The sequence below is a fragment of the Stenella coeruleoalba genome (genome assembly GCF_951394435.1).
Source record: "Stenella coeruleoalba genome assembly, chromosome: 9".
In the NCBI taxonomy this organism is placed as follows: domain Eukaryota; kingdom Metazoa; phylum Chordata; class Mammalia; order Artiodactyla; family Delphinidae; genus Stenella; species Stenella coeruleoalba.
In genome coordinates this window covers 33,319,517-33,346,948 of record NC_137155.1, presented here as the reverse complement: position 1 = coordinate 33,346,948, position 27,432 = coordinate 33,319,517, and the positions used below count along the sequence as shown (strand labels likewise).

General features: G+C 35.5%; 1 protein-coding gene and 1 pseudogene across 5 annotated transcripts in view; both read right to left on the bottom strand.

Moving 5' to 3' along the window:
• The window catches only part of TMEM196 (transmembrane protein 196), a 301,366-nt gene that overhangs the window by 114,915 nt on the left and 159,019 nt on the right, over positions 1 to 27,432 (bottom strand). For all 4 annotated transcript variants that reach the window (XR_013829718.1, XR_013829719.1, XR_013829720.1 and 1 more), the window contains one exon: positions 6,466 to 6,550. Coding sequence is in view for 1 of the 4 variants with exons in the window: in XM_079931368.1 (XP_079787494.1) it covers positions 6,466 to 6,550 (85 nt within the window). In the remaining 3 variants the exon portion in view is untranslated. The remainder of the gene's footprint in view (positions 1 to 6,465; positions 6,551 to 27,432) is intronic.
• LOC307191968 (zinc finger protein 396-like) lies at positions 22,280 to 23,611 on the bottom strand (annotated as a pseudogene). The gene has a single exon. The product of its transcript is annotated as a zinc finger protein 396-like (transcript).

The following is a 27,432-nucleotide window of genomic DNA, read 5'->3' as shown; positions in this document are numbered from 1 at the left end:
TAGGATGACCCATGATGCCACCATCTCTTGGGAGTTTGTTAACTAATAGTATCTCAGAAAGGAGCTATACTACAATCCAGATTCCTCAAATACTTCCTGAGTGGCCTGTACAACTATTCCCCAGACACTGAGACAGAAACTGGAGGTACAAGGTATGAAAATGAGAAATACATTCTATCTGTCCTTAGATTGCCCATAGTCTTGTAAATGAAACAGGCATGTAAAAAAATAATAATGATACAGTGTGATATAAAACAACAGAATTGTGTACAATGAATTTTACAGAGTGAAGATTGTGTTTAACAAATCAGGAGTCATGAAATCTTCAAAGAGAAACTTAAACATGTTTTAAATTGATAAGAGTTTTATAACCAACAGCCTGAGAATAGGCATTCCACAGAATAAACAGCACTGACAAGGAATTGGAGGGGTATTCAGGGAAATACCAGTGTTTTGGTACTTCTAGAGCGTAAGACCAGAGACAAGGCCAATACTCAAGATTCATATTTTTGGCACTCTAAAAAAACATTACCTGGCTGGAAATAAGTCATGGAAGGTATCTGAACCTGAGAATGAGCAGAGAGGATTATGATCAGATCATCATTTCAGAGAACGCTCTGGCAGCAGTGGGGATGCTACGCCCTAGGGAAGTAAGGCCAAAAGCAGGTAGATTAGAGTCCACAGCAATGGTGTGGTATCAGATGACAAGTGTTTGAACTGAAGTAATGAAAGTGGAGATGTAGAGAAAGCAGAAAATTTGAAATAAATTTAAGAAATTAAACTGACAGTTGGGGTGGATTACAGAGGAGAGAGAAATTCTAGAAGGACTCTTGGGAACTCTGTACTGTGTTAGTAAGGAATCGCTTTCTACTGCTAGTAACAGATACCAGAAATAACAGTGGTTAAAATAAGTAGCAGTTTATTTCTCTCTGCAATGAGCAGAATGCGGGTAGCATTCTCGGCCTAGATGACAGCCATGCAGTGTTAACAGAGACTCAGGCTCTTTCAACCTGCTGCTCCACCATCTGTTTTTCTTCTTCGTTAGATTTTGCATCTTCCAGGGTGGTTGCTGCAGCTCAAGTACCATTTCCATATACCACGCAGGGAGCAGAAAGTGGAAGACAAAATGAGCACAGCACAGCCTTTTCTCTCCCTCTTAAAAGGCTCACAGAATCCTCACCTAACAACTTCCACATTTATTTCTTTGGCCAGAACTTAGTAACATGGTCAAACCTAGTGGCAAGGGTGGCTGGGAAGTGTACTTTATCTGAACACTTTGCCACTCTGAATATATGTAATGTTGGGTTACCAAACAAGAAGGAGAAATGGGTATTAGAAGGACAATTACTTTCTTTACAAGTGTCTTGTAACCAACAAGAAAAAGTATATAGTGAAAGAATATTATTAGGTGTGGGATAGAGTTGGGGAGAAGAGGAGTTAACGTATTTACTTTTGGATAAACTGAACACGGTATGCTGTTGGTCTTAGGGAATATACAATCGATATTGGTCAGGTGTACCAATGTCCAATGGAGAATTCAACTCTTGATTTAAAAGTAAAAGTACAGTTAGCTATATTGACTTGAGAGTCATCTCATAGTATGAAAATACAAAAGGTAAGCCCAGTATTCCTGATCTCCTCAAAAGTACTAAAGCTGAAGACAGACATGAATTGCAACAACGGAGCCGGGTATAATAACCACAGTTCAGTACATTTCTATACCTCCCTAGAGGGGTGCTTTTTCTTGAATTTGAACTGTCATAAGGAATATACAGAATATTCTCAAATACAAACCAGGCTGAGGTCAGTAATGTCTTCTGCTCTTACAAAGGTAATATCACCATGACCTTGGGTGAAACAGGATGCTTCTTCCTCTTTTGTTTTTATTTTTGTTTTTTTTTAGGTTGTGTTATTCCTCCAGATTAATGAGAAATAGTCTTTCTACCTTTTTTTAAAATTTAAATAAATGTTTTTAAAGCACCTATTACCAAGCTCCAGGCACTGAAGAAAAGGAAAATCAAAAAAGGATCTATGTTACTTGACAAATGTGACTCAATTCATAACCTTTTATCAATCAGTATGGAAATGAAATTAGTAGCCTATTCCCCTGACATCCACACTCTTGTCAGAAACTTTTCCAAATATATGACATGTAACAACAAAGAAGAGTTACATCTCTGGCAGGTGTGGGAATTCCTGATTTTTTAACTTAATATCCCTCTATTTCAAAGAGTCAAAGCACTCTTTTTTTCCAAGTTGCATATTGGAGATAGATGAATATATATTGTATATTTATAGTTATATATTATGAAAGACCAAGCCTATAATTATAGAGATGATTTTCCAGTGGAAACTATAAGATATGAAGTTATAAACAGGTTTGGTTGAGTGTGCTCCTTATGGAACATGAAGCTTTGTATTATTTAAAAATTTTATAATAAAAATGCTTTTCATGTTAACTTTTTGATAAGCTGCTTCAATAGACTAAATACAGTTTTGTTCTCTTTATAATGTCCTAATTTTCAAGTACTTTCTTATTTTCTATAAACAAGGCTGATATAACAATTTTCAGATATCAAAGGTCTAAACTTGTTTAGGCTGGTTCCTAGATCGAAATCATTTAGTCTTTTAAAGATATTTGGATTTATCTGAATAAGCTGAATTACTGAAGAATCCAAATTCCATCTTACTGGCTTATTAAATTTTGAAAATGCAAGGAATTTTAATTTAAAAGTATTATTTTTTCCCTGGAAATGAGTCCTCTCTATGCTAGGATTAAAATTCAACAGAACTGAGTTATTGACACTATAACTAGTGCTAATTTTCTGACATATTAATTAGTCTCTGTGAATGAGTTAATTAAAATGTGTGTAAGTTCTGTAATTCAAAATATAAAGATATTTTTCCAGCTGTACAAGATAAATGAATTCCTTTGCTTACTTTCTACTCTGTTTATTATTGACTTTAATAATATTGAACAACCTGGTTATCCTTTAAAACAACAGTGTCATTCTCGCATACTGGTAACTGGGTTTTACCGATCTTTTTAATAATATAATCACTTTGGTAACATCATACTCTAAGCTTTAATGCTGCAGTATTCAAGGAGTTAAATAGAATCCCTCTGTAAAATCCCTGATATAATTTGTAGCAGTAGTGTTTTTTAATCGCTATATAATTTCCCTCCTAAATAAATTCTTTCTAATCCTCAGGACTACATTTCTAAATCCTTAGGACTATGCCTTTTGGAAAGGGAGACTTTATTACTTATTAAATAGCTTTTCAAGAGCTTTTCCTCAAATAGATGATCAAACTAGATAAAATAGAAAAGGTCAAGGGAAAAATATTTTATTATATTCATCAGCTATGAGCTCATGTGTTTATCTTTTACATAATTTTGGTTTGAAAAAGTTTTCATATTCTCAAATACATAGTTATCGTCATGTAATTTAACAAAAATAATCCTAAATGATAATAAAATAGGTCTCAAAGTCCAGCAACATTTTAAACTTCAGGTGAGTAGAGTGCTTAGTTTAATTTTATTGATTAATTCCATACTACCCTTTGGTTTCAAACCTTGTGATTAAAATGATCTATCAGCAATTTTATTGCTTTCTTGTCATAGTAACAAAAATTAAATATTAAACATAATTAACTTTTATTAAGTAATTGAGGACTTAGTGTCATTATGCTATAGTTTTATGTAGTTACTCTCATGTAACTCATAAAGGGCACAGGTAAACTTTCATTACACCTATAAATGCCTGTATTTAAAAAAAAATTATTGTATTAATTTGTTTCTTTTACATTTGTCCCTTTGACCTAAAATTAAAGCTAAAAACCACTTCAGTAAAGTTCCTTGGTCACTGAGTTTGAGTACATTGGCATATGTAACTGCAAACAAAATAATAGCATATAGTTTATATACCTACAATTCTAGAATAATTACATACTTAGATTGAAGGGAAAATGTCTATTCATCTTCTGCTGAGTTTTATCTTAATGACTTTTCCTTTTGTTTACTAGGGTGGAGTATTAATGATATTTGTTGATCTATTTCTGCATTATTTTTGTCTCTATTGAGATTCATCAACCTTCAGATAGTTTTACCAATATTTCTCATATTTCAAGCTTGTTCTGAAGTTACCGGAAATGTAACAGCTAGACATTTGATTTTGAATGTCCGAAATCCTACCTTGTCATACAAAAAAGACTCAAGGAGAAATTAGCTGATCACATATAATAACATATTATACTGTAGAAGAGGGAAAATCAATATACATAAATGCAAGACTTTTACACAACAGATAGGTCCTGGAAGGACTAATTTGCTAAAAGAGAAAGCAACACAAGAATAGCCATCAGCTGAGTACAGCACTTGAATTTCACTGCAGTCTTTTCTTGATACTGTATCTGCTATTATAATTGGAAGTAGAACTATCAGGGTTCAGAATTTTCCTTCTGACAGAAGCCTTTTTGACATTTATGTTCATTCTACCTGAACTATATGCTTCTGCTTCTGTTGCTGCAATGCTTGCAAATAGCTTTCAAACAGCTCTTCGTTCACTGGGCCTCAAATATAATGCTTTAAAATATTTTGAGCAAAAAACAGCATTGTGTTTTGTTTTTATCTTCATTTAGAATGTAAAGTATCGTTTTTGGAGTCAGTTAGGGTAAATAGTTCCAGGAATTTTTTTTACTTATTTTCCCCAACTCCCAGTTCTTTTGAATCAATTACTCCTCCAATTATGCAGCATCCTCATTACAAGATCATCACAAGGGAAAACAATTTGATCCTATTAGAATCCACAGATTCAAAACAGGAAACGCTGTGTTGAGTAAGTAAAAGATTATGTGTTGGGCTATTTTTCACGCGTATAGGCAGTACACATTTTCAGCCTTTTACAAACGAAACCATAGACATGAGAAGATGAAGTCAGTTTCCTTTGAGTTGAGTCTTTTAGTAATCAAGCAGTTTTCATATTATTAAGTGCATGCCTAAAGAAAAACAACGCCTTTAAAAACTTCTGTGCATTGGGAATACAGTGAGACTGTGCAGGCATTTTCTGAGAATCAACTGAAAGAGCGAATATAACGCTTCATGATATTAAAATACTGCCGGCTTTGCTTCCAGGGCAGAGAAAGGAAAAAGTAAAATCATCACACAACAAATATTTGAAATTGGAGTTGATGAAAAAGTCAAGAATTGTGAGTGCTCTCTAGCATGTTTTTCAAGTTAGGATTTTAATTCCATTTGACATCGAACTTTCCTCCTTCCTAAATTCCCTTATATTTATCATATAAATGTGAAATAAAAGAATAACTATCATATTTGAAAGTGTAGAAGACTAACAATTAAAACTTGGAAGGCCTGAAATGATGAAGATAAAGTATTGGTTATAAAGATGCTTACAATTAAAACATAACTGGAATGAATTAGCAAACATGTAAATACAAGTACAAAATATAAATCCTTTGTGTGTGTTTTTTTTTTTTTTTTTGCAAAGTACTGATCTAATTTGCCATCGTGTTTTTAAGATGAGTATTTGCTGTGAATGGCCCTACATTTGTTTAATGACTTTCCCTTACTGGAAACTAATAAACATTTTAGATTATTTCTGCTATCTCAGTTATGCCTCAGAAGGTAACAGGAGTGGAGTTATAGATGTTTTATTTATGGCTTTCTGAAGGAACCCATTCCCTGGGATCTGTAGAATCAATATAATCCTAGGTCATCTCAAAGATAATGCTGTGCTTGTAGGTCAAGGATGGAGACTACAGAAGGACCAGATAAAAGGAAAGTTATACACCTTTGACCTTATTTAATGGAATCTCGTTGGACTGTAGTGATAGGAAGAGCCAACATTGAAATGATGCTGGGAAGTATTTTGTAATATCAAGGCTTTAAAAATCTTTTCTTGCCTTTCCCTCATGGAATGAAAATTACCATGTGATCCATAAAATCCCTTAGAGTTTACTTGTCTGTATCTGGTTCATAATACGTGGAACACCAAGCAGTCACTGCTACATGGACAGGTAGGAGAAAACAGTGAGGGGCAGAAACTGTGAGCAACTTTTGCAGGATGTGGGGGACACAGACGATCTTGACTGCATGTAAGATTGTGGGGACTGCCCCAGTCCTGTAAGAAGAATACCTGTCTGCCTCAGGTATACTACCTGCATACTCAGGCAACCAATCAGAAATGGAGAGACTCCTCAGTCTGCTTCTTAGCTGTCCTAACTATATACGCCCTCTCCACACCACACAAGTAATACAAACTACCAGATAAAACTACAGAAAGGAGAAATTTTCCTCTTTCCCTTTTGATAAGAACTCCGCTTTAACAGAAACCCACATAACATCTAACAGGTACTTACATGACAATAACAAAATTTTAGACTTTTCTTCATGAAGATTAAGAAAGCAATGGGAAAAAAAGACCAAACCAATCATTTTAAACTGACCTGATCCGGCTGGCTAGTCAATATTCGGTGGCCTTTGGAGATTAGAGTTGAGTGTATACTGCATGGCATCTGGTTATCAGGTGGTCTGTTAAAATAAAAGTAAGTTTAGACCAAATATGCCAATGGACCACATTTATTAACAGGAAGATACAAAACATCATACAAGTTCTTGCAAACGTGGGGATATATCTTCTGTCCTCAGGCACACTGACAAGAATGCAGACACATGTGACAGCAGAATCAGCCTAGCTTTAGTTGAGTTTGACTATGCAGTCCTCTGCACAGTAACAGAGACCTTGCACCGTGTGTCTAGTATCATGTTTTACTCCAAAGATGTTCAGCACCTGGACAAACAGGATATTTACATATTGTTCATGCCAGAGATATGCTGCCATTCCGATGACCTGCATATCTTGAGTGTCACTAAAATTCAGCAAACTAATTTCCCACAATCTTTACTGTGATGTTCCCTCTGGGGTACATTTAAATAATGTCATTTGAAACCCCTTGCTGGTGAAGCCGTGTGCTTAGTTGCTTCAATCCCTAACTACCTGGGCCTCCACACATGTACTCCACTGTTTTGCCACAGAACTTTGAAATAAATGACCAATATAATATTTATTATACAAAGATTACACAGTATAAAAGAGGAGAAATGTATTCTGAGTAACCAAATGAAATAAATCCAAAGAAGGGAGAAAATTAATAATAAACACTTTATAATATTAGGGAGATCGAAGGGTAAATTAAATCTATCACAGAGAATCATCCAAGATCAAGAAATAGAGCCCGTCGAAAAACCAAATTATCAAATTTAAATGTGCAATGGAGACCTTGAAGAACTGATAAGATACTATGGAAAATTAAGGCCATGAATTAGAAGGGCAGTTAGAGGAATTCTCCCAGAACACAGCAGAAAAGAAGAAAGAGAGAAACAAAAGGAAGAAAAGAGAAAAGATGAGAAATTCAATATACATGTAATATGAAGTCCAGAATATAAATACAATTTCTAATATTTAGGGAATCCAAAACTGCCAGTTCCATTATTTATTCAACAGTTATTCATGCTTATAATTAGACTAAAGTAATTTAATTTTAATGCAGGATTTGAATAATGGTTGTCACTCTAGATACATATTGTCCAATATGGTAGCCACATGCCATGATTAGCAACTGAGCACTTGAAATATGTCTAAATTGATATGTGTTGTAAATGTAAAATCCACACTGATTTTGAAGACTGAGTATAAAGCAAGAATATAAAATATCTACTTAATTTTTAAAACATTTATTACATGTTGAAATAATTGTTTGATATGTTGAGTTAAATAATAAAATGTATTACTAAAATTTATTCATCTGTTACTTTTCACTTTTTCATTGTATCCATTAGAAAATATTTTTATTGGATTGTGCTGCTCTAGACAATACTAACTTACCTTGGAAACAATTTGTTACTTTTATTTAGAATTACGTTCAAAACCTTGGGGCACATACCTAGGAAACTTTAGAAGCAATTGACTGTGGACTGGATCTTGGAAAACAGTCAAAAGGCATTTTGAACAAAGTCTGTTAAGTGAGGTGGAAATAAAATTGGACAACACACTAGCAGTCAAAAACAAGGTTCCACAACTAAATATTGGATCTTCTAATTTTGGGTGACTCATTAATTGGATTGTAGTATATCTCTTCAGGCTTCAATTCCCTTTTCTATAAAATGAAAAGTTTCTACTAGCATATTTAAAGGCTCCTTCAGTTCTCTTTGTAATTTTGTTAATAATTTCACATTACCCTTAATGGTATAAGATTGTGGATTTGGTTTTGGAATCTGCTGAAATACCTAAGGAATTATGTTCGCCATGTTCAAATCTATTAATGGCACTATTCTCTACTGAGAATACAGACTTTAATCATCATAATACAAGCCCACTAAGGAAAACATTTCCTACTATTTCTTTCCTCTTGTGTGTTTGATTTCACTGGGCCCTTTCTTTGTAAATGAAATAAATGGATGTTTAAAGGTTTACTTATAATCAAACACTAAACTTAAATTCACCCCTATAATGATTCTTTAGGTTTCACAAAAGTTTCTACAATTTTCCTTTTATTTTTTAACAATTTTGATTAATGAAAGGCATTTCGCTGCATTTGATTTATTGAGCCTTTATAGTGATACTCCTCTTTGCCTTATATTTTGTTAATTTTTCCTTTAATGACTTTATAAACACTTCAGTAAGAACTGAAAGTAATACAATTATTTCAGCTGGTATTTAGAGAAAGCCTTTCAAAACCAAATGAATGGATTTTAAAGGTAATACATCCTTTGGTCTTCTTCCATGTGGTTCTGGCCGAGTTTGTAATAGGAAAATAAAATTCTTTCACTGCAAGTATATGTTATGTCTCTGAGCAGGAATGTGCTTTTTAATGAAATACTGAACATGTATATGCTGTTCTAGTCAAATAACCTAAGGATAAAAATAGGTATTTGGTCATAACCTCAAACGCTCTGAAGTTTTCTCCTCCATTTTCAACGTCATAACCTCAAATGCTCTGAAGTTTTCTCCTCCATTTTCAATGAAGTCTACTACAATCACATTTTTTCAAGAACTGTAGGGAAAATGCTGTTTTCTTTAGATACTCTGTGTGTGGTTTACGTGTTTTGGGCTGATGCGAGGTATTTTCATACGGCCTCCACTGGATAACATGAAGTCCGTCCACACTGAATAAAAATGATCAAAGCCATTTGTTAATTAATTAAATCAGTTAATTGTGGATACAGTAATGGGTATTGTACCTGTGACCTACGATTCTCAAATCCTGAAGACCAATTTCACTTCTATCTCTACGTGGTCATTAAGCAAATTGGGAAAACAATTCTTAGCACACAGTAAGGGCTCACACAATATTTCTTGAATTGATTGAATCACTGAACCATGATGTAATAACATAAATAACTAATGTTTATTAAGTGCCTGTTCTATGCCAGACAATGTGTAAGAACATGCTGTAGTTTAATACTCATAACAACTCTGTAAGTTATATATTACCCCAATTTGGTAAATGAGGAAAGGTGGCTCAGAGAAGTTGGGCAATTGACTATGGCCACACAGCTAGTAAATTATGGTGCTGGGATTTGGACCTAGGTCCAAAGAACTACAAAGACTGTCCTATGACATTGTCATCCGAACACCATTTTTAAACCTGTGGTGTTTTGTCAAGACACAGCCAGGTATGGTCCAGCTGGCTGTAAATCTCACTGTAAGCATATAGGGTTGAGAATAAAATGTGATCACCAAAATGCGGCAGGCAGTGAAGAATGGACTCAGAGCAAGTTCAGTACCCCAGGCAGGCCATTTTATCCAATGTTAGTGATCATGAAATGATGACACTGATTTTACAGTTTGCATAATTGAACATGCATAAGAAATATACTGCATCACTTTTCTATTGCTGCTCTAACAATAGACCACAAACTTGGTGGCTTAAAACAACATAAATTTATTACCTTTCTTTGGGTTAAAAGTCCTAAAATCAAAGTGTCAGCTCCATTTCTTTGTGGAGGCTGTAGGCTCTGACTCTCCAGCTTCTAGAGGCTGCCCTGCATTCCTTGGCTTCTGACCCCCTTTCTCCATCTTAAAGGCCAGCAGCAGTGGTTTGAGACCTTCTCATATTTAGCATTCTGACCTTGTTTCCATTGTCACATATCTTTCTCTGATTTCTTCTGCCTCCTTTCTCCACTTTTAAAGCCCCTTGAGATTACACTGGGCCCGTCTGGATAATCCAGTAGAATTTACTCATCTGGAGATCCTAATGATAATCACATCTCCAAAGTCCCTTTTGACATGTAAGGTAACATATTTACAGTTTCCAGGGATTAGAACATGGATATCTTTTGGGAGGTCATTATTTTATCTAACATATCTACTAGATTAAGTATCAGAGTCCTTCACTATCAATATTCAATATCACTACCAGTACCAGTATTCACTATCACCATTCAGTATTCTTGACTATTTATCTCACGTTGCTTTAGTTTATATGCTGTTGAAACTTGGCTACCTGAAAAACAGACTGAGATTCTGAGATTTTGCTGGGAGCATTCCTAGGATCAACACCAGTCAGTGAGTGAAGATCATAGGATACATGTTGAACTGTGATACAATTACAGCCAAGGTCTTGGACAATCCCACAGGGAGCTGTGGAGGTCCTCCAGAGTTGTCTCACCTTGAGAAAGGAATCTTGGGCCTTGATGGCCCTGAGTGACGCAAATTTCCAGCACCTGAGGGAATGAGTGCCTCCATCCTGAAAGGGTGCTGCACAGCATCTACACACAAACTAAGTCAATTCAGGAGCAGAACACTGGCCATGCTTTATGCCATTATTCTTCATTATCAGAAAATCCAGGGGAAAACACTTTGAGTTAAATACATTCACCAAAGAGCAACAGAACCCAGCATCCACAGATTAAGTTTAACGTAGCTTCTTGTTTTGCCTTGGCATAATCTATCCCCACAGGCACAGTGTTAATTATTTTTTTCTCTTTTATTTTTCAAGCTGCAAAAGTGCCACTTGAAATAAAATGATGTCTCTTACCAGTGCTTATATGTATAATTAGATAAAGTATTTAATGATAGGCACTTTCCCAAAACAATAAGAACAACAAATATCACTTTCACTGTTGCAATTACTCACCTGTATTTAAATTATGAAAATGTGTTATCATCTTTCCTTCAGGATGGTTATTTGGGTAATAAAGGGAAAATATTCTTAATGCTATATTACCTTGGATTCCTTACTTAATTCCACCAAATGTCCCCCTTTCTATAGAGAAGTAGACAGTAACTTTCCTTCATACAGCTGACAGAGGAAAACCTACCCCATCCTTCTTTGCCTAGCTATATCTGTGTGAAGAGCTCCAGGAAAGACAGGAAGACAAGAGGAGTAAAGAGCGTTAATGAACTGACATCCATTTGACTCATTACCAAAAAAGGGGAAAATATACTTAACATGTTTATCACTTGGGAATCTGAGAAAAATTAGTTTGAGGGCTCAGTTTCTCAGAAGCATAACAGTTCTGTAGCCCCCAGGGCAGTTTTAGGTCATTTTGTTATTTTCCATGCAGAGGAGGTAATCCGGTAGAAAATGCACTAAGTAAACTGTATGTCAGGAAGAAAAAAAAACAACCCACAAAGACTTCTCATGCTTAACTTTCACGAAGCAGTTAAACATTCCTGACATCCTGGGTAATCAGTGATTCACTGACAAAAGAAACCAAAAAACTTGGTGTGGGTAATGAGAAGATATGAATCATTTTAAATTCCTTTACTATTTATAAAGATAAGGAAAAAAAAGATACTCATCCATCTCCTTTCATCCTCTCATTGATAAGTATTATGCTAAATATCACAGCAATTTGACATTACAGCATACAAAAGTGTATTAGTTTCCTAGGTCTTTTGTAACAAAGTATTTCAGAAATAAATGGCTTAAAACTACAGAAATTTGTCACACAGTTCTGAAAGCCAGAAGTCCAAAACCAAGGTGTCAGCAGGGTTGGTTCCATCTGAGAACTCTGAGAATTTTTCCCATGCCTCTCAGCTTCTGGGGACAACCAGAAATCCTTGGCATTCTCTGGTTTGTAGATGCATTACTCCAATCTCCCCATCAGTCACTGCAAGATTTTGTGTCCAAATTTCCCTCTTCTTATTAGGGCACCAGTCGTGTGGATTACGGTGCACTCTAATAACCTCATCGTAACTTGATTACATCTGCAAAGACCCTATTTCCATATACGGTTATACGGTCGCACTCACAGGTACCGGTAGTTAGGTCAGCAACAACTCTTTGGTGGGGGGGAGCGGGGGAGCGGGGAGCGACACAATTCAATCCATAACAAAAGACTTGAGCAGGAGAGTTAAACATGTAGAGAAGACTAGAGGTTTCATATCCAGTGAGGGAAAGAGAATGCTCTAGTTACAGCCTTGTTCCTTACATAGAGTGTGGTTTGCAGACCGGCAGCATGGGGGACATCTGGGAACTTGTTAGAAATGCAGAATCTCAGGCCTTATCCCAGACCTACCAAATCAGAATGTGATTTTAACAAAATCCTTCATTTATTCAAATGCACAGATTTGGTTTGAGATGCATGCTCTAAGTCCCATAACCTAGAACTTTATTACATACATAGCGGTATTAAACAATGCCTCTAGCACACCGTTTATGATTTTTCATCTATCTTTTAGCTGCAAAATGACACTTGAAGTAAAATAATGTCTCTTACCAGTGCGTTCAAGTAAGTAAAATATTTAATTATAGGTAGACAATTTACCAAAATGACACAACAAATACCACTTTTAACCCTGCACAAACATACAAAAAAATGTATAGTGTCTCAAAATAGAAGTTTACAGCTCACTCACACAAGTTCTGAGATATTCCTGATCTCAGAGCAACTTTCCTCTAAGTGATAATTTAGAGATCCAGGATCCTTCCATCTTGGGCTCTACCATCTTCATCATGTGGTTTCCACATTCAACCTGATCATCTTCTGTGAGCCAGTGGACAGGGAAAGAGCAAGGGTAACTGTGAGGGAGATTTTATGGCTTAGAGAGGCACCCATCACCTCAATTTGCATTCGACTGATTACAATTCTGACTTATGGCCCTGTCTTCCTGGGAGCAGGATAAGAAGACATTACCTAGCTGTGTGCTTAGGAAGAAGAGAAAATAGGTTTGTTGTCCAACAAACCAACTTTACCTCAGGCATTTATGTATGAGGTAACAGATTATCTCAGGCACCAATCTGTGAGATCCTGTGCCACAAAGTCTTCACCCTTAATTTGTAATTGTTCATTCTCTAATGGAGTTGTAAAAAATTGCATGGCTATCTTTTAATCCAATCTACGACAGACTCCAAACTACGACAGGGTAATGTTGTGAGAAATAAGTAAAAGGAGGGAATTAAAGAGATGAAAATTAATTGCCAAAGCCTGACTTTTTATACATTTTTTCTTCCAGTTTTATTGAGATAGAATTGATATACAGCACTGTATAAGTTTAAGGTGTTGAAAAAAATAATTTATAAAATGCATGAAAAATTTGACCAAACAAGAATGTCAAAATATAGTATCCTTTGGTATCTGTGAGGGATTGGTTCCAGGACCCCCCTCAGACACTGAAATCTGAGAGTACTCAAGTCCCTTATATAAAATGGATAGTATTTGTATATAATCTACATACGTCTTCCTGTATATTTTAAATCATCTCTAGATTACTTACAAAACATAATGCAATGAAATAGCTATGTAAATAGTTGCCAGCACACAGCAAATTCAAATTTTGCTTTTTGGAACTTTCTGGAATTTTTTTTTATTATTTTCGTTCCATGGTTCGTTGAATCCATGAATGCATAACCTGTGAATATGAAGGGCCAGTTGTACCTGTTTGGGAAGTTAGGAAAAAAGCTTTTCTGAATCTCTTCATTGTAAACTGTGATACTTATGCCACAGGCCTGTTTTATCCTATGTGCTTCCCTTTGGATGCTATGGGCATGATCCAAAGGCACTGCACTGAGGCTTCCACACAGCTTTGTGTGCTTGGAGGTAACAGCCAAAACTAGACTCTGCTAAGCAGGTTGAAGTCTCCGCCTCTCCTTTGAATAGGGTGCTCCTTTTGGAATAGAATTAAAATAAATTTGAGGAAGTATAGTGGCTAAACTTAGAAAAGTAAAGCTGCAATTTACTACAATCTCAAAAATCAAACCAGCCTGCATAACTTTTTCTACTCACTGGCAAAGTATTCCTATTTCTCCTAATATTAGCATTAGAAATATATTAAGTGCTTGCCATGTACCAGGAGCAGTGCAAGAGGCCTCACATGATCCCTAATACTCACAAAAACAGGTGTTATCACACTTAGTTTAAAAATGAAGATGGTGAATGTCAGAGAGGTTAATTAACATTTTCTTTGTCATGCATACAGCAATATTTTATGCTGGCTATTTGTGATCCCAAAGTTTGTGATCCTTCCATTACCTTTGCTTCATGATATCCTGCAATATCAGGAGAACCCTGTTTGATAGTTGGTATTACTAAGAAAAAAATTTTATGGGTGCTTTGTTTATGACTAAGAATTTTTATACTTGTTTCTGGAAATTATTGTAGGGGTATCAAAAATTAATTATTTCTCATTGTCAGAGATTATATAAATACTCTATTTCACATATAAATCTTTTATTCAGATATAGTCTACTTGAAAATATAAAGTTCCATTATCTTGTTTCATTGATTCTAGGATACACTCTCCCTCCCTCCTTTTCAGCATCTCTGAAATCTATCTGTGAAACAGTTTATGGCATCTTAAAATTGCTGTCATGCATTTTTCACAGAACTAGAACAAATAATCCTAAAATTTGTATGGAACCACAAAAGACCCAGAAATGCCAAAGCAATAAAAAAAAGAACAAAGCTTGAGGCATAACCCTTCCAGACTTCAGACAATACTACAAAGTTATAGTCAGCAAAACAGTGTGGTATAGGCACAAAAAACAGACATATAGATCAATGGAACAGGATAGAGAGCCCAGAAATAAATCCACACACCTATGGCCAATTAATCTACAAAAAATGAGGCAAGAATATACAATGGAGAAAAGACAGTCTCTTCACCAAGTGGTGTGAAAAGCTGGACAGCTACATGTAAAGCAATGAAATTAGAACACTCCCTCATACCATATACAAAAATAAACTCAAAATGGTTTAAAGACCTAAATATAAGACATGATAGCTAGAAGAAAAAAGAGGCAAAACATTCCTGGACATAAACTGCACTAATATTTTCTTAGATCACTCTCCCAAGGCAAAAGAAATAAAAGCAAAAATAAACAAATGGAACCTAACCCAACATAAAGGCTTTTGCACAACAAAGAAAACCATCAACAAAACGAAAAGACAATCTACTGAATGGGAGAAAATATTTGCAAGTGATGCAACCAACAAGGGGTTAATATCCAAAATATACAAACAGCTCATACAACTCAATATCAAAACAAAAAAACAAATAAAAAAACCGAGTCAAAAAATGAGCAGAAGACCTAATAGACATTTCTCCAAAGACAACATACAGATGGTCAACCAGTCCATGAAAAGATGCTCAACATTGCTAATTATGAGAGAAATCCAAATCAAAAGTACAATGAGGTATCACCTCACAGCGGTCAGAATGGCTATCATCAAAAGTCTACAAATAGTAAATGTTGGAGACGGTGTGGAGAAAAGGGAACCCTCCTACACTGTTGGTGGGAATGTAAACTGGTGCAGCCACTTTGGAGAACAGTATGGAGGTTCCTTAAAAAAGCTAAAAATAGAGGTACCATATGATCCAGCAATCCCACTCCTGGATGTATATCTGGAAGGGATGAAAACTCTAATTTGGAAAGATAAATGCACCCCAATGTTCACAGCAACACTATTTACAATAGCCAAGACTGGAAACAACCCAAGTGCCCATCAACAGAAGACTGGCTTAAGAAGATGTGGCATATCTATATATTGAATACAATGGAATATTACTCAGCCATAAAGAAAAATGAAATATTGCCATTTGCAGCAATGTGGATGGACCTAGAGAATGCCATACTAAATGAAGTTAGAGAAAGACAAATATTATATGGCATCACTTATAATGCAGAAATCTAAAAAATAATACAAATGAATCTACATACCAAACAGAAACAGATTCACAAACATAGAAAACAAACTTAGGGCTACCAAAGGGGAAAGGGAATGGGGGAGGGATAAATTAGGCATATGGAATTAATAGATACAAACTACTATACATAAAATGGATAGGCAACAGGGATTTAATGTATAGCACAAGAAGCTATAGTCAGTATCTTGTAATAACCTATAATGGAAAGTAATATGAAAAAATATACACATATAACTGAATCACTCTGCTGTACACCAGAAACTAACATGATATTATAAATCAACTATACTTTAATTTAAAAAATTGCTGTCATGGCCTGCACATACATGAATGTGGTCAAAGCCATTCATACTGATGAAATTTTAGAATAATTATTGACACCATCAGCACTACATATATTGAATTTAATTAACATCTTAAAAGTCATTAAAATGATTATACACAATCTTTGGTCACTGAAACAGAAAGTTATTATATACTCATTCAATTACAGAAATAGAACAACAGGGTGCTAGCATCAGTGAAGCAGATATGAACTGTAGAAGTAATTAAAATTCCATAATTTTTTGCAAAGATGAAGTACTTTGTAGAGCCTAATACAGCAAGATACCAGCAACATGTTGGAAAAAAATTTGTTAACACATTTTGCAAGATAACGAAGCGCTAGCATTAATATTGGTACAATGTGTGATGTTTGGCTTAGAATAAATTCCATTATTTTAAGAGATGCTGCATCACCATCGCTCTTTATTTCAAGAATATAATATTGAGAGAAAAATCTGGACGTTAATGATTCTGAGTTAAGTGATTCAGAAGCATCAAATACTTCTGACTGAGAAAAATTTTAGAAATACTATAAACAACTTATTTTGCTTATATTTATCTCTTCATATACTCATGAGTGACAGGTGATTAAAAATTCATGTCTAAATACATCCAAAATAGTTTTTCTAAGGATAATATAAAATGCTAAAAGATAACAGAATTATAGTTGAAGTGGCAGTGCTTTTTTTCTTTTTTAGTAATATATAAAATAATAATTTGTCTACAGTCAGTAATATCTTAGATTTGATAAAATAGAGTATTACCAAATGTATAATTGAGATCTGTTTAAATGTCATACCACTGATAATAAAAATGTTATTTCATATGAACAAAAATGTATAATTATAAGATATAAATTGTACCAATTATCATAGTAAATATATCAAGGCTGTATGGAAGATGGACTCATATCCTTACAAAAGGAAAATTATTAAGAAAATTTAGAGGCTAGGTTAATGTCATCCTAATGTTAACGTTAGATTAAGCTGTTTTCGGATCAAGGTTAAAAAAAAAAGGAATCTAGAAAATCTTCTCATCAGTCCTTAAAATATTTTTTTCTTTCTAGCTGCCTGCTAGAGGCTTTGCCTTTATAGACACAGGAGTTATTTTAGGTGCCTGGGGACACAGGCTTAACTAATCATCCGTAATTGTTTCCTGTTGAGAATACTGAACACCAAGAATTGACAGCAAAGGGAAATAAAAGTGTTAATGTGTTCAAAGGGCCATTATTCAACTACAGCTTTGGAAATGTGTGCAGCATCTCCAGAGGATTTAATACATTTATGGAGCAAACCTTTTCCATGAATATTTAATTTCCAGAAGTTGAAATTAGGGGCTTGGTTCATTACAGATTTACATATGTTACATACGTTGGCATGTTTGAATGACATTTGAATGACATTTAATTATTAATCAGAACTTTGCTTTTTTTTTTTTTTTTTTTTTGTACACGGGCCTCTCACTGTTGTGGCCTCTCCTGTTGGCGGAGCACAGGCTCCGGACGCGCAGGCTCAGCGGCCATGGCTCACGGGCCCAGCCGCTCCACAGCATGTGGGATCTTCCCGGACCGGGGCACGAACCCATGTCCCCTGCATCGGCAGGTGGATTCTCAACCACTGCGCCACCAGGGAAGCCCAGAACTTTGCTTTTTAAGGCATAATTTGCTGTTAAAAACATGAATTAGGCAAAATGTTATGTTTCTAACATTCCTATTGCTTTTTTAAATGTTCAGATCCAGGCATAACACTGCAACCATTTATGCTTTCCCCTTACCTTCCCCAACGTGTCAATTAAAGACTAAAATGTTCCCCTTATATAGAATATTTATTAGAGATTCTTAAAGACAGAAAATCCCTTACACCCAGCTGAGAGTTTAGAAGTGGACCAACCTGAATTTCACTCCTAGATGTAGCATTCAATTAATTGTATGGTCTTGGATACGTTACTTAACCCTCTAAGTGCCTGTAAAACGCAAATAATAACTATCTTGTAGAATAGTAACATATGTATATCTTATATATCTTAAATAGCTGGATATAATGCCGGACTTTCAAAATAGTAGCTATTTTTATTACTGCTTAAATTACAAAAAATTATGCCTTACAGTACATATACGTATAATTTTATGTAAAATGTAATGTATGACAGTCTCTATAAATATGACAGAAAAAAATGACATAGTCTCTATAAAGGTAGAGACTATATCATTTTTTCTCTCATATTTATGTCCTCAACATCTGGCGTGTGGTATATACATGATCAAACTTTCTGAATGGATGGATGAATGAGTATTTAGACCTAATGAAATGCGTATCTGATGGAAGTCGAACAGGTAACAAGAGCAATTTCTGACACTCCAGTGAGCACATGACTTAAATGAACATCTTCATCTTTTCTTTAGTTTTCCTGTTTATATAGAGATCTGTGCCCCAGAAAATTCTTATGATTCGGTTCAGTAACTGAGTGAGCAAGCTTTTCTTCAGAGATGGAAGGTACAGTATGAATATTAAATAGCAGCATGACGCTGGGATAGCCACATCCCTGTGATTTTAAGTATCTCAGTCTGTAAAATGACAGATTTGAACTAAATCATTGGTGCTAAAGTATTTTCTTAGAAGAAATATTCTCAAAAATAATCTTATGGACCTCCACTAGAAAAAACTGATAAAACTAGAACAGATGCATGAAATGGGCCTACGTGTCTATGTGTGTATGGGAGTGGGCGTTTGTGCCCCCAAGAGAGGCAGAAAATACAGTCTATCAAGCACCCTTTGAGCCACACCTCCCACCTCCTACACTCCCACCCACCTTGACCATGAACACAAACTTATTAGCCTGTGAGACAACCCTGAGAGAATGCTAGAAATCCACTCACCACAGTTTGGAAATGGATAGGATGAACACCAGGTTCCACTCTTGCCTAATATTCTATGATATTGTGATTCTGAGATTCAAAAGACCCTACATTCCTATCTTCTCCCATCACTTTTTGAAAGCTGAGACAAATAAATTAAAAGAATAGGATTAAAGAGTCGCTTCTCAGCTTCAGAGCATTGTGGTAGAGGTAAACCAGGAAAGACTGAAACAGGACAATGAGTAAGAGGCTGAAACTGGAAGCCCTAGGCTAACAGGTCTGTGCTCCTAACTGGCTCAAGCTCAGAGTGAGTCAGACTGTTTATATCTATTCTGTGTTATCACTTTTACAGTAACCAATCAATAGAGTTAGAACAGACATCTTTTAAACTTACGGTATGACTGAATTGACCAGCTCTTTCTAGTATAATGTGGACACAGCCTGAGAGTTCGTGAAAGGTGACAGAACTTTGCTTTTCCTTGTCCAGAGATAGGAAAAGCAAAAGAAGCAGGAGGCACGGAAAATGCAGGAGAATGATGGGTAGAGGAAGAATCAGCAGGAGAGCAATCAGTAGCCTACATAGGAGCCCCAGATATAATACTTGATTTCAAGGGAAATTCTATTTTAAAAGTTATTTTAAAATGAAGAAATGTTGAACAGAGATGATATGAGGCAGATAGAAGGAGAGACTAATTTAAGACTAAAAAATGAAAACTACAGCAATTAATATATTATTCATCACTAACAGTAAGATAATCTTACCTGTCACTATGTAAAATTAATTTTGATTCTGTGAAGTTTCATGTATATATCAGTACTAACTTTTAACATAAAGCAGAAAGCAAGCTGAATTGTTGAAAAATGTGCTAATATCCACACCGCCCCACACACACACACCTGTAAATATGCAGTCTATTCCAAAGCCAAGGAAAATTTCTTTATGGCATTCTTTTTTTTTTTTTTTTGATTTAGATTCTGTCATTTTATTCACATAGTACCCAAAAAACTCTTTCCATGATTAAGCAGTAATTCACAATACATGTATCTTGAGGCATTTGCTGCTTTAATAGATGGCTTGTTCCTCTCTTTAATTACAAAAAGAATGAGACCCAAATAAAAAGACTCCTACATTTTTAATAAATGAAAATGTACAAAACTCAATACTTATTCATATTTACTAGAGCTACAAAGTATAATCACTATCAGAAAATTCTAAAATTAAAATTTGTATTCTCCTCTCCCCTTACTAATCTAATATTTATCAATATTCTAACTAAGCAGAGCATGTAATCCCACATTTGTCTCAGGAGTTACTCCGAGCACTAGATATGACTGGATTTTCTGATAATGAAATGTTTATCCTTCATGAGGTACAAGTTCACCATGAGGCCTATCTTCCCTTCTCCTTCTAAGGACTTTCATTTTTCATGGTTGCCTCCATATTGGGTAACGGTGGCACCATGGGAGACACGATAATCCATGTATTCTTGTAATACATACAGAGTTTTATTAAGAATCCCTGGAAAGGGGGACGTTATGTTATATATTGTCAGAATACTTAAAAAAAAAAGTCATTTACTTTTTAAACAAGAGAATCTGATTGAATTAAATGTGGGTTAAACTCAATGGACTCTTTAAATTGAACTTTAGTGATTTTCTCATTTGTACAAGAGTATCAAAACCCAAGGTCTTAACATCATGATAAATTGTCTAGAAACTCATTTAGTAAGAATGCATAAGACCCTGAAAAGGTTGTCCTGGGATGCCTGAAACATGTTCACAGCTGATTTATGCCAGAACAGAGGCCATGAAGAACTCTGAAGGATAGTCACCAGCTGTTAAGGGTTCCCATTTCCAGGTAAGTACAGTTCTCCATTATGTGCTGCACTTACCAGGTAACATCAGTCTCGTTTGGACAGTCTTTTCTTCATCTTCCTTATTTCTTTATGTTAAGGTGATCATCAACTTTATATAAGCACCGACAGATAACTGTTCATTATTAGAACACTCATCATATTTAGGCCACTTCCTAAAGACACGTAGAGCAAATCTTAATGCTTTCACTGAGATATTTCCAATATAAATTGTAAAGGAGATAATTTTTTTTTTCCTACACAGGAAATTACTTAGTATCATCAACAGTATGTATAGATATTATACATCAACTATACCTCAATTTTAAAAATTGAAACAAAACAGTATGTAGGTTCTCAGGTTTTTGTAAGAGACGAGTAAAGTCCCTTTACTCACCTGCTTCCTAACAATGACCCTGGACATTTCAGCTTAGGTCTTGAGGTACATATTCTTTTGGGTCTCCTCAATCCTATTCTCATATTTTGAATCAGGTAACAGAAAAATGAAACAGGAAATTTATTTTATTTTATTATTTTTGGCCATGCCATGTGACTTGGAGGATATTAGTTCCCTGATCAGGGACTGAATCCAGGCCTGCAGCAGTGAAAGTGTGGAGTCCTAACCACTGGACTGCCAGAGAATTTCCAGGAATTTTTTTTTAAAAACTGATTAAATCTTTGGTCTAGTAACTCCAATGTGCAAGTAATGAAATGGAGAATACCCACTTATATACTAACTCACACACTCCTTCTCAACAGGGAAAATGTACTTGTCTAAAAAGGAACATACTAGTTCATTATTTGTGTTAATAATGGAAACAGTAGAACATGTCTGAGAGTATCTTTTCAAGAGCTGCACTAGGGATGGAAATCCGATTTAAGCTTTAGAATCTCAATCATCTGAACTGACACTGTAGAGAAAAGCAAACAATGCTAACAGAAAATATTCTACATTCTCTCCTGTGGCTGTTACAACCTTTGAAAGGAAATTGGTGCCCACTGAAACTACCGATTTATACTAAAGGAGTATTGGTGCCTTGTGTCTGCTCCCCTGTTGAAAAAGTTCTCAGTAAATGTTTTGACTCCCTCACAGCACTGATGGGACTTTCTCTCTAGTATGTTTTTTCCTATGTCTGAAAAGATTCGAGCTCTGACTAAAGGCTTTCCCACATTCATGACATTTGAAGGGTTTCTCCCCAGTGTGGGTTCTTCGATGTTGAATCAGGATTGCACTTCGGCTGAAAGCCTTTGCACACACGTCACATGTACAAGGTTTCTCTCCACTGTGGATCCTCTGATGTAGATTAAGGGCTGAGCGCTGAGTAAAGACTTTCCCACATTCATTACACTTGTGTTGTTTTTTTCGATTACGGTTTCCCTGTCTTCTTTCAAACTTTCTATCTTGTTCACAGGTTCCTCTAAATGTGAAACTCTGGGAAGCATTCGTTTGAAGAGTGTTAGAAACTTTGTGATGCAGTTCTTTGCCTGAAGAAGCCTTTCGCCTTGAAGCTGATTTCACATTTATAGTTCCAGTGTCTCTATCATTTTGTCTTAAGTTGTGATGCTCCTTCAATGCCCACTGCAGTTGCTTTTTTGTGGGCTTAAGCTGGCTACGTGGTGTCTCCTGAGTGATTTCACAAGTTGATAGCTTCTTTGCAAGCATGTCCTCATTTCGTCCAAGAGAGACCTGTTCAGCCGCCCTGTCATGCTCTTTCTCCAGCTCCTCCAGCATCACCACGGCTTCCTCTCCACTCTCTGGTCGGTTCTCTTCAAACCAGGCCTGCAGCTCCTCAGGCAACATGGCCAGAACTGCTCCAGCACCAGCAGCTCCAGGATCTGCTCCTTGCTATGCACCTCTGGCCTCAGCCACTGACAGCACAGCTCGCGGAGCTGGCTCAGAGCCTCCCAGGGCCCAGATGACTCTTGGTAGTCAAACTGCCTGAACCACTGGCGGTAGGTCTCTGAGCTGTAGTAGCTGCTCCAGTGGCGGCTGGAGACCATATTAGAGGCCTGCCCTCCCTCTTCCACCTTCATTACCAGAATGCAGTCAGGGTCCCCTGAAGTTTGTGGAAGGAGTTTTGATGTCTCTCTCAATTTTGCAGACATTTGGACTAGAAATAGCTCAGAACTGCTAGGCTTTAATCTTCAAGAAGGTGAAACTCTCCTTATGGACACTCCTCCTCTGCTGAGCCTGCTCCTGACGGTCCCGGGACACCTTCCTCCACCACACGGCACCGCTCCCAGACAGGGACCCGACTCCGCGAGACCACATGAGGAGAATGTATGGCATTCTTTTAGCACTGATATCTGACCATTTATAATCATGCATCAGTCAGTCCTGGTAACTTTGGAAGTAGTTGTTTCTACTTAGTTTTTGTTGTTGTTGTTGTTGTTAAGTAATAACTATCTTGGGGGAGATACTTTGAGACTACCCCATAAAGATTTAAATTGGCTTTATATGAAACCTATATGTTGAATCAGAAAGTGTTTTATTTTACTTAGTTTTACTAGTTAGGAGCATGGTCTATTTTTCTATTTACCTGTTTTTCTTTAGAAAAACAAATAAGATGATTTTGTTCCATGCTTACAATGGAACAAAGTGGAATTTAAAACCAAGTAGAGTATAGAGGACAGGCTCTACTTGGTTTTAAATTCCACTTTGTTCCATTGTAAGCACGGAACAAAATCATCTTATTTGTTTTTCTAAAAAGGCGGACTTTTTTTCAGCACAGTAAAAAATGTAGATTCAAGCATGGGAATTTTATTCAAGAAATACTGATGAATATTCATGCATGGACTGAAGAATATAAAATATGAAATATCAACTTCCCTAAAAGTCATGGGATAAAAATTTTTGTGGAAGGCTATTATATTACTCAAAAAAAAATACCTATAAAAACCCCAACACCACAGAAGCAAATGATATATTTAATGTCATTGGTAAATTAGGATTCTTTTAGATAAACATAAAGAAGGAAATGGCATGCTACTTTGAATTGTTATCAGTTATGATGTATTTATAAAGTGATAGTGAGAGTAAGAAAAAAGTAGAAGAAATATTAAAACATATTCTAAAATATCCTTCTCTACTTTGTTTTCCTCCATAGTATTTATATCCTTATACTTTATTATTGCTAAGATCATTTACACTTCTTTATTTTTCTCTCTTCTCACTATAAAACAGGTCTACTATTATAATTTTGTTGTTTTGTTCACTGCTGTATCCCCAACAATTTTTTTAATAGCTGGCACATAGGTGATAAATATCGGCAGAATGAATGAACTGGTATGTGGCAGTATGTGCAAGAGATACCAAGTCACTCTCCTTGAGTATCAAGAGAGAATCCTTTTAAAGTCAAGGCAAAAAGACAAAGTTAACTACGAAAGGGGATAAAATTAACCTGGATTCAAATTCAAAGGAACTTTCAATGTTGGAAGGCAATGGAGAGATGCCTTTGGAAAGAAAAATGAGTTCAGACTGTGGTAAAGATAAGTAGCTTATATATAAGAGTAACTCTCCTACAAATAATTATTAAAAAATAATTTATAAACCAAGTTGAAGGCACTTTTAGAATGTCCAAAGGCAGGCAGCAATCATGGAATATTTCAACTTTTGAAAGAATAAATGGCCACTGAGTCAGAGCCACACTTATTTGACTTTTCCCCGAAGGCAATTCCCACTTCATATAGCGTAGGGGAGCTATAATTCAAGCAGAAATCTGCTGTTTTATCAGGTTGAGGTGTCAGAGAACAGAGTTTGGGCTACCAGAGGAGCTATAAATAGAAGGGGGAAATCCTGAGAAGGAAAGCACCAGAGGGAAAGAGTTACCAACTCAGCATACACACTTTCCTCAAATCCTTGAATGAATGCACAAGGAAGATTCCAAGAAGTCTAGTGGAAAACAACAGCTGGAAATGTGAAAAAGCTGAGCAGATATCTTAGCTCCTGTCAACAGGAGAAGAGATAGAATATATCATCTGAGTCTGAATTTCTACCCATTGATGAAGGAATCTGCTTTGCCTTTTGTGCCTACCACTGTAAGCACAGCTCCTCTATCCAAGAGCTAGATCCTTTGTCTTGGTCATTTGTGAATTCAGACCAGGGTGAAGCCTTCAGATCTAATCCGAATTCAGCAAAGCAATCTCAACAGGAGCAATCTCATGATGCTAGTCTTAGACACCTGAAGGGTTGGATTTGTCTCATCCTAAGATGTCCCCTTTGCATTTTAATATGGGTATTCTGCTGAGCCACTTCTTTTGTGATCTTGCTATTTGGCCTACTGTATGACTGGCACTTGAGTTCTAAAATTAACAGAGGTAGAGCCAGTTAAGAACTCAGCGGTTATTTAGGCATTATGAATGACTGGTGCCAATTTTTCTAACAGAGTACCAAGCTATTATGTGAATCATTTTTTTTACTTCAAAAAACCAACTGGTTGACATAGTTCAAGCCTGAACCCTAATGGTTGCAGCTGTGAAGACCAGGATCCATTCTTTATTAAGGTTATTTACTTCCTTTAAAGTCATTATACTTTGGTGTAAGGATCAGAGGCATAGAAAAACTGTAACATATGCTTGACTCTGCAATATTCTTTCATCCCTTTTTATGCATTTAAAATGTTGGGATTTTCTTATTATCTTATATAAGGATTCCCAAGTAAGAATTTATTTTTACAACAACAAATAGCACAACTTCAAGATGGCACAATTCTGGTACTGTTGGTTATGGCAGACCATCTAGCTTATCTTTGGATACAATTTTGTCATTTATTATTTCTGGATCAATATATCTGATCCAAGATCATTTTTTTCTTTGCTTCAAAACTGTATTGTTTATTTTAGACAATCTATATTATCATTCTTAGAATGTTTAAAAAATAGTCATTGTATTACTACTGTAGTTATGCCCAGTGGTCAGAAAATTTTTCTCTGAGAACCAAATGGCAAATATTTATGTCTTTGGGGACCAAGAAGCAAAATTAAGCAACTGTTATTGCCAAAGAGCTAATAGTCCTTTTACACTTTACATTTTAATAGGTTAAAAAAAATTTTCATTTACAGGCCATACAAAAATAGGCAGAATATCAGATTTAGTCCATGGGCTATATTTTCCAGCCTTCCTCTTTAGCACACCTTTATCAGGTGAGGGGGTGACGTTCATTAGAATCTTTCAACTTCTTGACCGTCATCTCCATTAGTTCCACTTGATATTTCCTTATGTATTTAAACATATACCTACTCTATGATTCAGTCATTCTCTCCTAGGTATTTACTCCAAAAAAGGAAGCAATTTATCCATGGAAGAAGACTTACACAAAAATGCTTGTCACCTTTATTTCCAGTATTGCCAAATGTCCATCAGGATAAAAGATTTAAAAAGCATTGTAATATATTCACTCAATAAAATACTACTCAGCAATAAAAATGAATGAACCACTGATGTATGCAACAACATAGATGAATCTCAAAAACCATGTGTTGGGCAAAAGAAGTCAGGTACATAAGAGTGCTATATTATCTATATGAAGATCAAGAAAAGGCAAAACACATTTAGCTTAATAGAAATTGATTATGACAGGCTAATCTATGGGGGGTAGGGACTGGTTGTATAGGAGGCATGAGTAAATTTTATGGAATTAAAGAAATGGTCTATGTCTTTATGGCAGTGTAGGCTACATGGGTATAATCATATGTCAAAACATTTAATTGTTGTCTAAATCTGTGCACTTCACCATATGTAAACTTTACTTCAATAAAATCACAAAAAGGCATTTAAAAATATGAACAGATATCCCTCCTTAATATAAACAAATACAATATTTACTTAAATATATACTTGACAAAATATTACCATATCAAATTCAACAATATATGAAAGGGATTATAAACCCAAATTGTGTTTATCCAGGAATGCAAGGTTGACTTACCCTTTGAAAATCAAAAATTTAATTCACAAAATTAATAGGAAAAGGATAAATCCCATATAATTTTAATGGATGCATTAAAATGTTTAGCAATACATGATAAAGAATAGTAGAGAGTATTCTCAATCTGATAAATTGCCTCTAACAAAAAACCTAAAGCTAATATTAAACTTACTCATGAAAGACTGAATTATTCACCTCCCCACACTAGGATCAAGAAAAAGACAATAATTCCTACTTCTACAACTTCTAGTCAATATTGTATTGGAGGTTTTAGCCATTGTTAGTAAGTCAAGAAAAACAAA